We start from the raw sequence: 12,602 nt of genomic DNA on the forward strand, positions 1-12,602 counted from the left end.
AATGACAATAGACCTTATGCATTGACGTCATTCAGCCGCTATCTTTGAGGTCAAAGGGTGACGAAACAATCGAAACGCACATAGATTGGCCAATGAACAACCTCCATTTGACCTCAATGCGGGGGCGCCGTACTGAAATGACGTCATGTGCATAAGGTCTATTCTACAGCTACATGACAGTACAATGACACTAGTTATTAGTTTAACCAATGAATGTTGTCCTTTCTGAGTCTTGTGAAAAACTCCACAGGCCTATCACTCATAATACATCTGTGATTTTGTTCCACAAGACTCACAAAGTACCTGCCGTTGATTTCACAAAGAGTTAGGACTCGTCTTATCTCGAGTTTTAGGAAGAATAATTCATCCTAACTAAGGATTCATCCTAACTAAGGATTAATCCTTATGCTACAAGTCTGCATGCTACAGTGCAGGGCTGGGACTCGTCCTAAGTCCTAAGATTAATCCTAAGTTATAAAAAGAGTTTTGTGAAATCAACGGCAGGTATATAGTGCTTGACACAAGTAAAACACAAACATTACTCTTTATCCCCATGCAAATGTAATATCTATTAAAAGTATAAGTCACATCTCCTGGACCCCCTGCTAGACATGCTTACAACAGTTATCTCAACACTTCTCGCATAAATTAACAATAGTTGAAAAACAACCAAACCCTCTAACTTCTCAAAACATTTTCATTACATGGTTTGCTCAAACATTTAACTTCAAAAATTTATCTTAATTTTTTTTTTAAAATCAGGTCTACGTCAAGAAAGGGAAAAGGGCAATGGAGGAAAAATGCCTAGGCCTAATTTTTTTTTGAAATGAACAAGACAGGTGTGAATATAAATCCTGGAATTTTACCCAAAAGGGGAAAATAATATGAAATTAATTCCTCTCTGGGTAGAAAAGTACACATCAACCCTAGGCCAGCACGTACACCAATAAACGGACCATAAAACAACAAAAACCAAGAAAGAAAAAAAATGTGAGGAGAAAAGGTGGGTAAGTAAATACTGATTTATCTACTCCACAGACTAACAAATTTTCTGTCGGAAGAGCTCTTTGCAATAAGTGGGACATTTATTGGACATTTCCACCCCCGAAGGACGGATTGAAACAAATTAAGTCGAAGAAGAGTGGCAGTTCATATTGACTTCATAAGATGGACATAGCCCCCTCTTCCTACGTTCAAATTAAAGAGGCTGAGTCGTCTTTGATTTCAAATTGTCTAGTTTTTAAATGACAACTTTTGGATGAAAATTGGATGAAATCACGAATTTGAGCATCCGAGGCATTGAGAATCTATCTAAAGAGTTGATTTGCCAACAGAAGGTAAGGGTGATATTTTCAAAAACAAACAGACACACCGTCAAACATTTTGGGTTGTAGCTTGGTGCTTCTAATGAAGTTTTTTTCACAGAATGAGGGCAGAAATGAAGGCACAGCAAACATTGAGCAAAGTGCTGCCCCAGATTCCATCCCTTTGTCTGCTAATTTCTTGTCCCAGATCTCGCAGGGTTGGGGTGCCTCAAGCAACAAACACAGGGAGGGAATTGATTGCGCCGTTTCTGACGGCATCTCAAAGTCTACATTGGAAGAATGAAGGCTGTGAAAAACTTCCCTGTGCATTCTGGATGGTCTTGCTCTTTCAGGACAATGGTGACCACAACTGTGGTTTTGGTAAAGATGACAATTTTCACCTAAAAATGTAACAATTTATGTCTCTCACCAACAGGCCAAATTACATCTAAACACTGTCCTTTTGAGAGTCAAACTTTGAATGAAGATAACAAAAACCAAACTGTGTTCAAACGTTTCTTGCTTTGATGTACAGTTTGATTTTTTTATTTTTTTATTTGGAATGGAATCCATACCATTTAAATCATGCGGTATATGAATTCTAAAAATACAGTTTTCAAAAGATAGTGAACGAGGATTATGATTTACATGGTGATTGATCAGAAACTAAAAATACGATGGAAACGGTCAGCTTGTAGTGAGCTAAAGTGAACTATTGTAAGTTACAAACCGAATCATTTTTGAAAATAACAAGCCTCAAGCTAGAATCCTCAAGGCATTAATTATGAGCAAAAGTTTCACAGCGCTGTTTTTATTCAAAGCATGGAGCTGTCTTGCTGATGTACTTCAGGATATGCAATGCTGAGGGCCGAGATGGTTCTTGAGATCGATTAAGCTTGATGCGCTACATATTTATAAGCACAGGCTGTATAAACTCTCACTGATGGTTTAAGATGGTTTAAGGAATGAAGTTAATGGCCCAGTGACCAGGGGTGATAATGTCGGAGCGCCATAAGCGTCACTGAGTGACAGATAAGAAGCAGCTAGAACTGTTATTATTATCATGACTGCCTTTCATACCGAAAAAACTAATTATCGATGCTTAGCAAAAATATTTTAAGCAATTCTTTTTTTGCAAAAGCAGCTCTATGAAATTGGGCTCTGCTAATAAGCATGCAAACTTTCACAAAGGGTTTATCCAACTATAAAATGGCATATGGAATATTCCCCTGCAACAAGTTCCCCACTAAACTGTTTTCTTAATTTCTAAGCACATAAAAGTTCTTCTAATTTTCAGCTCATTTGTGTCATTCTATCCAAGTCTAAATTTGTAAGTTAAATTTAAAGGTGTACATGTTTACTTACTGCATCAGATCTATCCATGACATTCCGCGGTGACAAAATAAAACACGCCTGAGCAACATTGATCCTGTGAAAATAAAAAATTTCCAAAAATGCATGAAAGAAAGAATAACTTAAATACTTCAAAGATAGAGCAAATACCTGTAGAAATTTGTTTTATTAGGATTGGAGCAGGCAATCAGCGGGCTGCAAACAATCTTTACTGCAACCAAACTGAAATTGTTTTGTTTTGTTGTATTTTCGTCTTTTGAAATTTGTCTTCCTTTTTCAGTATTGTTTTATATTAATATATTGTTTGTTGTGTTCAAGGCATTCCGTTTATAACCTTTGGCTTATTGTGTAATGCAACCACTTAGTAGTTTTCTTGTAACAATTGTTTTGTTTTAAGTACGTTATTCATGTGGAAATTAATAATTCTGAAAAGTGAAGAAAAGAAAAGAAGAAAAAAAATGGTTCCAGAGTAAAGCACTGCCAGCTAGAAGAGTGTTGGAGCTTCCAACCTCTCTCAGAACAAATCGGCAACCGGTAAACACCCTGACAGCATAAACACAAACCACACATGAAATAGCAGCCCATCCTCTCCTGAACAGCCTTTTAGGAGAGTTCAAGATTCAAAATAAGAAACAAGATTCGGAAAGGAAGCTGTACCTGCATCTGATGAGGTCTTGATCTTTTAGGACCGATCCTTGTATGTAGACGACTCTCTGAGCCCACAGGGGTACCTGAAGGAGGGCTCTAAGCGCATTGTCCAGCTCACATGGGGACACCAAGACGACTGAGTAACCCTGAAACACACAAAACACATTACAAAAGTCATCATAGTGGATGAAAATAGAGGTGCTCTTGATAATCCTGCATATAGTCAACCTTGGTTTTAATAGTTCAAATTAAAAGTATTCTTTTAAATAATTTAAATTTTACCCTTTCAGTTTACCTTTAAGTTCATAATTCTCATTAGTCTTCCTGTAACAGCACTATGCATTTTTTATATATATTTTTTATCATCTATTTTTTTTTTTTTTTTTGCGGGGTGGGGGGGGGGGTAGAGTCATTCAGATCTTCAGGTTTTAAATAAGTAACAATTCCGCCCAACCTGTGTCAATATTTTCAAGAAAAGCTGAAAACATGTTTTGAAAATCAACGAGATTTCTATGTAGGTCGCAGTAGTATAAGGCTTTTGCCACTTTCTTATTGAAAAGCCATCAGAAATTGGTTGATAGTAGCCTTATGAAAACATTTAATTGTATTGTGTCTGACAGCACACATCCTCTAAATTTATTGGCTGTATTATTAGTTTGCGTGGGCGAACTTGCTCCATTTTCAGTAAAAGAAATCTGTACAAATTTAATCTGTAAAAGCGTTAATTTTTTTGTGATAGATCATTTAGCTGACACAAAAAGCCCACTTCCAATAACATGTTATTATCACAAAGAAATATAAGAACGATAACAAATAAAGGCAAATTGCAACAACGACATAAGTAATAAGTAGAAATTCAAAGGCTGCAGAAATAGTTCATTAAATAAACGAACACAAAAACCAGCCCCCTCGTAATTTGTCATCGTTTTCACAAAGGGGCAAGTATGATTTTTTAATGCCTGTCCCATTGTATAAATGTTGACGAATTTAACCGTCATAAAAGTATTCATTGCCTTTTCCAAATTATTTCGAATATTTTCTAGGAGTAGTTAAAGGCAGTGGACACTATTGGTAATTACTCAAAATAATTATTGGCATAAAACCTTTTTTGATGACGAGTAATGGGGAGAGGTTGATGGTATAAAACATTGTGAGACACGGTTCCCTCTGAAGTGCCATAGTTTTCAAGAAAGAAGTAATTTTCCACGAATTTGATTTCAAGACCTCAGATTTAGAACTTGAGGTCTCGAAATCAACCATCTAAACGCACACAACTTTGTGTGACAAGGGTTTGTTATTTTATGCATATGTTGAGATACACCAACTGTGAAGGCTAGTCTTTGACAATTACCAACAGTGTCCACTGCCTTTAAGGAAAAATGATTACAAATTGATTTTCTTCATATGGTTGACTTACATTCAGAAGGTTGTGTGCATAGAACTCATTGAGGAAATCTGTTATGAGATCATACTGTAGGATTGTAGCACAGACTACAACATGTTTCCCGGACTCAGCTCGATGCTGGCTGTATGTACCTCCTTGTTTCTGGCGCTCAACCAGTAAGAACCCAAACCTTTCCAGCTAGTCAAGAATAAATAACAAGTTTTAGAATAGGTTTGAATCATGGGTTCGAATCCCACCCGAGTAATGTGCCTGTGATTTTTTTTAATTTACAAAGCTCGAAATACAGTCCTACATCAGTGTATTTAGGTAAAACCCAAATACATATTAGTTTTAGAATGTGGCCTTCAGCTTGGGCATTTTGAGGCTATTAACATCATTGTTTTAAAAAGGTAACGGGTTAAAAGAATCTTTTAGAAGTAGAATATAATCTGGTTCCTATGAGGCATTGCTTTGCTCTTCAGTGTATAATTTAGCCTATATTATGAAACCATTCAAAATTAAAAAACTTAAATTTAAGGTGGGCAGGTGGGTATGCCAACATTGACTTTTCTTAATGGCCCTTGTGACGTCTTCCAGAGGGGCATCTAGGGTTTCAACGGGTAGACACACTCAGACACAAACTTCACTTAGATCTCCTGATGATGACTAGAGCAAGCTAGTCAAAACGTTGAGACCAATTCAGAACTGACTCCGCGGCAGTAGTCTATTTTCTATACCATCCACCCTGGTAATAGTTAAAAAGCAGGACAGTTCTTTTCAGAACTGAGGAGTCTCCCGCACCTCCGATTATCTACTCCGCGGCAGTAGAATATAGCAAGTTCTCTAAGAACAAACTCTACCTGGCAAGTAGATACACACATGGTGTTACCGCAAACCAAATATACATCACTTTTTTTTTTTTTTTTTTTTTTTTTTTAAAGATGATCAATCATTCTCACCACCTGCATATAGAATCCTTGTATAACATTGCTGGAACTGTTTACTTAATAAGTGTTCAGTCATTCTGTTTTTAGTGTATATCACTTTTTCTAACTCGCCCCTGTGCTGTCTTAGAGGGGTATACAGCCTACACTCACGGGAACAAGGTTGGGTTGTACTTACTTGAACTGGCAAGACAACCAGAGCAGCGGAGATCATGATCATAATATAAAGCTGTGACGGCCAAATATCAACTTGAATATCACCATAGCCCACCGTAGAGAATGTAACAAAAGTAAAGTACAATGCATGGAATACTGACATTCCCTTTTCCGCCGCTCTCTCCAAATGTTGGATTCCCATCCAGCTGTGGGATTGTGATTGGAAGACAATTAACAATCAACTACAAGTCAGTTTAAGAGATTAGTAAATAAAATAAAAAAATGTTGGTTGGCAGCAAGTCAGAATCTAAGTTTCCATATGCACTTTCCTGAAGCAAATGCCAATTGTTACTATTGGATGTAGAGTCGTTTTGTAAAACACTTTTTATTTCCAAAAAAACCCAACTGCAAAACGCTCTTTCTTGATCTCTAAAACACTATATATTATATAGATGAGTTTGCATAATGTCAGATAACAACAAAATCTAATCAAATCAAATTCCTGTGCAAAACTTGCAAAGACAAAACAACTTTCACAAGCTGCCAGAGAAAGCGCCTACACCTTGCCACTTTATAATATCAATTTTTCTAAAGAAACTTTCTAGAGCACACATAAAAATAATAAAATAGATGCAGCATCAATGGAGATAATATAAGTGACAAGAAAGATGCTGTCACATGAGGTGCTTTAAAGAAAATAACTAAGTGTCTAATATTAACAGAATCTTTTGACTGATGAGGATGTAAGATTGTTTGTACAGGTGGACAGACAGTTTGAAGTTTCTTGATATTGTTATTTGAGATGGATTGGTTTAGGATGGAGATGAAATATGAGAGGAGAACGTGTTGGCAAGCGGGATGGGTAGATTGGAAAGAAAAGGAAAGTGTCTGCGCAACTTCAAGACATAAATGCCGATAGGCTGATTGGTATGCATGGTGCTTATTTTCATTCCACACATATTTAGAGGTGAGGACATACTTTGGTAATGACTCCGAAAATAAAAGGTGCAATTTCTGAAACCATTCCAACTCCTTAAGAGTATGCAGCAACGGCAACCAAATTGGCGACAGGTTGCTAACCATTGAAATCAACAATCTCTATCCCAACAGGTACCTGATACATTATACTCTTGGGTGATGCGAGGCAATTAAAGTTATGTGTCTTGCCCAAGAACACAAGTGTCACGGGCAGGGTTCGAACCCACATTCCGCTGACTCAGCCATCAGAACATGAATTCAATGCTCTAGACTGCTTGGCCAACAAAACTCATTTAATTTATAATTTCAAAACCTGCCCACAAACTGTGCCCCAGGTGGAATACGTGCTCCATGTGTTATTGGCAACATCAATGAACAATTTCAAACGATGGAAAAAAGATGGGGAGATTTATCGAGCGTAATTAAAAAGCTGCAATCAAGCACAATCAAATGCCAGTTTGTGTGGACCACTGCTTCAGGAAATTAATGATTTATTGGTTACAAAAATTAAGTTCGATGCTTTTTCAGATTTTATGCATGTCTGACTTCTAAATGAAAATAGTTTCAGAAGTTGGGGTGCATGTTCACAGAGACTGAATAATTCAATAGGAGTTACATGTCGATATCTCTGCTGTAAAATTCAACAGAAATGATTGGGAAAAAAAGCTCAACATTATGTTTTTTAAAAACTAATTTCTGAAAAACTACAGCATTTCAAGCAAAAATATCTCAACAAGATCATCAACATAGATCTGACCATCTTTACCGTGTAGGTTATGTACAAATCTATAACATAACACTTAAAATTGATGCATGTTTACATATGTTTGTTTCAATCTTCAAATGTTGGGGGGGGGGGGTCGGAATAAGGGAGAAGTGTGACAGACTCTTAGGAGATGAAATGAAGCTCTGCAAAAACAGTGCACGCATGCTAGTGAATATACACCACGATACACCACAATCATTTGATAACCAGTGATTTGATACAGAACATAAAATGCATACAAACACAATACATCCACCACCAGTAGCAAACACTGAGCACCACCTATACAGTACTATGTACATGCTCTCTAGCTATATAGTGTGCAGTAACATTGACTTCATGCTCATGAGAAACGTCTGCTGGAAAAAAGGAGAAAAATATACAAATCACAAGACTGGAAAAGCAATTCAAGACAGCAGCAACATAATTAAGTATTTTAGGGTTGTCATTGCTCTTCACTATAAAGATTTTGGGGACTTTGAAAGATCAAATGAACCCGACTGATTATTTTGTTCTTTGGATTTAGATTGTCTGGTGGCTTACACCTCAAGAGTTGTAACGACCAGGGATGTGAAGGTGTGGTTTCCATTTGTAGAATAAACAAAACCTCTTTTAGCTCTCTTACTATACCATTTACTTTTTGTTTAAAATTAAAACTCATAGAATGTCAAATAAATCCATTGTCTGCCTTTGTCACAATTTTATTCTAAAAATTATTTGTACTAATTGGTGAAGAGGCTTTCCTCCTGCAGTAGAGTGAAAGAGGCTAGACATCATGACATGATAATCTCAAAGGGCAAGATTTCAAAAGGGGGCATTGACATCAAATGGGGCGCACATCCCCCCACCCCCAACCCTGTCCCCTTAATTATGCCATGTTCTAATTACTATGTGATGTGATTAGCCATGGGTAAACTCATTCCATGAAACACTTTTCATTTATTAAAAAACCCACCATTAACTAACCTCCTTTTTGGGATGGTTTTTCAGGATGTAACTTACAATCAAATCTAACAATTGAACTATATGCTTAACTAACTCTATTATATTGGCTCGCCGAGTTCAATTAAATTGGTCCCGTTTCAGAATCTAGAATATTGTCCGAGCTCGTTATTGGGTTTAATTAAACGTACCTGACACAATGTACAATGAGACAATATGCTTTTGTTAGAGGCAGGACTTAGTGATTGGATACATAATGACACCTTTGTAAAAACAGCAACTGTATAGTGACAGGTGGTTGGCCTGCATTTCATTACGGGACAATGGGTTGGTTGAGTTGTATCTGTCTTCGCTGAGCACCTCTAGGACCCCAGTTTTAAACACGCCATGGATTGGGTTGTCAAACCATACCTGATTGCATGGGTTTTCCTTGGAATAATCTGGGTCCCTAGGCATCCAGTCACACTGGGCGATAATGACTCTGGAGCACAGCCAGAGTTCAAAAGTGTTATTTTTGGGGGGGGAGAGGGGAAAACTGATAGGCCCAGAGAGAAATTAGTTTTCTGGCAAAGGAGGCACAACTCTGTTCACATATTATGGCCTCTAGGCAGGAATCAAACCAGGGTAACATTGGTGAGCACATCACTCACTAGCCACCTATGCCGCCCTTCGCAACTGAAGAGAAACTTGTCACCAAAAGGAGAATTTAAGTTCTTGAAGGAGGGATATTAGCGCAAACCTCCCATTTTGGTAGCGTCTCATTTTGCGCTCAACTTGCTTGAGCACCTCTCTGTATAAAAAATATAACAAACAATTTTGCAAAGACGCTTTGTGATCGTTTTAAACTTGCGGATTGGAATGAGCGCAAATGCAAGTGGTAGCGAATCTTCCCTTCTTCAACCTCGGTGCCTGACTAACACAACCTCAGGGAAGATGTGTGATCGTCACGAACAGAGACACAGGGCAGATATATTGATTAGAAGGATGAATCAGTATGCAGTACCAACCTCTGCACTTACAGCCAAACCACCATCAAAACAAAGCTTGCACATCTACTAATAGAGGCATCCTGTGTGTTTGCCTGCAGACCATGGATAGGGTCTTGCAGTTGGGCTATCTGGAACAGTGACCCACTTAAGTCACTGATAGTTATATCACTACAACTCATCTGTCTTCTGGTCTTGTTTGAATAAAGGCAAGGAAGACATGGCTATTACACTTATACACAATTCTGAATGAATGTGTACGACAAAATGCCACCAGGGTTTTGCCCATTTGTTGGTAAACACCCATACACAATTCTGAATGAATGTGTATGGCAAAAATGGTACCAGACTTTACCCATCTGGAGGTTGCTATGATTTATTTACATTTGGCCATTCCATAAACATTCGGCCATTCCATAAAATGTACACGAGTCCAAAACAATCAAATAATATGACATAGAAAACATAGTAAAGTAACTTAGTCACAAATAACAACTCAAAAGGATAAAAGAAGTTGCTAACACATAAAAATGTAACCGAAAATAACATAACTCATGCCTAAGCAGACAAATACTAAACAAGAACACAACAAAGAAGTTTCTTTCATAAGTTTCTCAAGTCTTTAACATAGAACCCCAGGCTTTGATTTATGTATAAGATTTGAGGAACAAACAGTTCCATGTCTTGCTTGAGTTCTTGTGTTCAACACCGACACAAATAGACCAAAGAGCAGGATTGGGGACAAAAATCGTGGGAAAAATTAAGGCAAATTTTCTTCATACGGCTGACTTAAAAAGTCTGAATTCAGATACAAGTCGGAAAACTCTCATCCCTGCTGGGGCAGGGGAGAGAATATTTATTGTCAGGGGGAAGTGGACAGGGAATCTTTTATGTTACGTTGGGAATGGGTGGCCCAAGCATTTTGGCCGGGATTGTAGATGTAAAAAAGCTTACCTTGTGAATATGAGGCACAGGAGAGTACAGAGTAAGATCATTAACTGCTGTGATAAGGCTGAATGAGGCTTTTGCATCACGCGGTGAAGGTCATTCTGGAAATAAAAAAACAATCACAGTTTGCCATGAAAGGCACTGGGCACCTTTGGTAATTGTCAAAGAGCAGTCTTCTCACTTGGTGTTAAAGACACTGGACACTATTAGTAATTGTCAAAGACCAGTCTTCTCACTTGGTGTTAAAGACACTGGACACTATAAGTAATTGTCAAAGACCAGTATTCTCACTTGGTGTATCCCAACATACGCATAAAATAACAAACATGCAAAGATTTGGACTCAATTGGTCATCGAAGTTGCAAGAGAATAATGAAAGAAAAAACACCCTTGTGGTTGACTTTGCATAATAAAAAGGCTTCAGCTGAAGCCTTTTTTTTAATTGAGTGAGAAATTACCTCTTTCTCAAAAACTACAGTTTCGAAAAGATTGGAGATAACAAAATACAGAAAGTAGAATCACAGAAAAAAAATTAAAATTATGTTCAAATAAATATTTTTTTTTTTAATATTTTTTTTTAAGAGTACTTACAAACAAATTTTCCAGGAGCATTTTGGCAAGCCAGCAGTTGAAAAAGACAGGGATGAAGAGGCGCCGTAAATCCTCTGAAAATATCTGCGGAAAAAATGATTGAAAGGGTCATTTGTGGATTCCTAAAGTTTGTGCAGATTGCTTCCCTATGTGACTGGATAAACAAACTTTCAAGCTACAGTGTTTAATTATACTTTTGTTGATCCTGGCCATCACATTTGGGTTGTTTTATAATTTCCTGTGCCCTTATTGTTTTTCTTGCTTTGTATTTACTTTTGTACATGTACTTATATTATCTATTTGACATACTGTCTGCTTGTATTTGTAATTGTTTATTGGCCAAATAAAGAATAAGAATAAGAATCCCCGTCCCCGCCCACACCCTTCCCGGAGAAGGTCAATCTTCCTCTGCCATCCTGCAGCATAGAAACACAGCAACAACATTTATCTCCAAAAGACGATCAGAGCATACTGATCGAAACATCAAGTTGAAATCATTGGTTCTTTTCAGAACTACCCCCAACTCATTTAGCGATAGTCACTACATGGTGTTACCGCAAACCTTTCCATATTGTATTTCCACCATGCAAAGTTTCAAATCCTACTTTACTTAACAACAATTATGGTGGTTTGGGTGGCTGGTGCGTAAAGCATTTACCTCTCACCGCTGGGTTCAATTTCTGGCCAAGTCAACTGCGAGTAGAGAGTTGTTTCATCGGAAATTTATTGGGTTGATAATTTATAGGATTCGAACTACCACAGGGCAAACTCGGTGGTCTAGTTGGTATTACACTGCTCTAGAATTGCAAGGGTCGTGGGTTCGAATCCCACCCGAGTAATATGCCTGGGTTTTTTTCCACAGAACTCGGGTAAGTAATGAGTATACAATGCTAACACACATCAGTGTATATGGGAAAAACCCAAATTAATATTCTTTATCCCCGGTGCAATTTTTACATTTATTAAGTTGATAATTTAATATACCAGATTTCTAAAAAGTTTTTAAAATTAATTCCCGACTTACTGTGATTAAAAACGGCACTGTGGTGACAAGTTCCAAGAAAAAGTAGATGTTAAGAATTTGTTGCAAGATGTTCCCCTAGAACAAAAAACAGAAATAGAAGTGAGAAAATTACATGCCAGACATTGGGGGAAAAAACAACACTTAAGATACTAAATGCTAAAGCCAGGCACTTCCAGCTCAAACTAAAATAGGGGTTGTTTCTAATCAAATAGATGAGAATAACATATTTCAAGTATCACTTATTTAAAGCCTTTAAAGTGTTTCTCGTGTTCATAACATATTGAAATAATGAGTTATGTTTTGGTTGTCCTCAGTTATAAACCATTTCACTATTTCTAAGAAGTCTTTGATTTTGGGCATGGGGCGTCATACAAGATGTCAAAATCAACAATGTTTGAAATGAATTCCAATGCATTAAACAGAAAAACAACATTTTCTTGTTGTTCTTGTTCTTTATTCCCTGGATAAACAACAATTTATTAAGTAAGTTTGTGGTGACACCTTTGCGAGTAGTGGTGGCTCTTAAAAGAGCCGGTTTCTCCTCATTTATTTTTTCGTCTCTGCATTCTGGGAAAACC

The 12,602-nt window shown here is 37.3% G+C and overlaps 1 protein-coding gene across 7 annotated transcripts in view; it reads right to left on the reverse strand.

Annotated features, from left to right (window-relative positions):
* Positions 1-12,602, reverse strand: part of LOC117302904 (potassium channel subfamily T member 2-like) — a 54,176-nt gene that overhangs the window by 18,174 nt on the left and 23,400 nt on the right. For all 7 annotated transcript variants that reach the window (XM_033786878.1, XM_033786874.1, XM_033786876.1 and 4 more), the window contains exons 7-13: positions 12,025-12,099; positions 11,001-11,084; positions 10,416-10,510; positions 5,812-5,995; positions 4,723-4,887; positions 3,315-3,451; positions 2,670-2,733 (exon numbers count right to left, since the gene is read on the reverse strand). In XM_033786878.1, the coding sequence (XP_033642769.1) occupies positions 2,670-2,733; positions 3,315-3,451; positions 4,723-4,887; positions 5,812-5,995; positions 10,416-10,510; positions 11,001-11,084; positions 12,025-12,099 (804 nt within the window). The remainder of the gene's footprint in view (positions 1-2,669; positions 2,734-3,314; positions 3,452-4,722; positions 4,888-5,811; positions 5,996-10,415; positions 10,511-11,000; positions 11,085-12,024; positions 12,100-12,602) is intronic.

Source organism: Asterias rubens, chromosome 19 (genome assembly GCF_902459465.1).
Source record: "Asterias rubens chromosome 19, eAstRub1.3, whole genome shotgun sequence".
Classification (NCBI taxonomy): Eukaryota; Metazoa; Echinodermata; class Asteroidea; order Forcipulatida; family Asteriidae; genus Asterias; species Asterias rubens.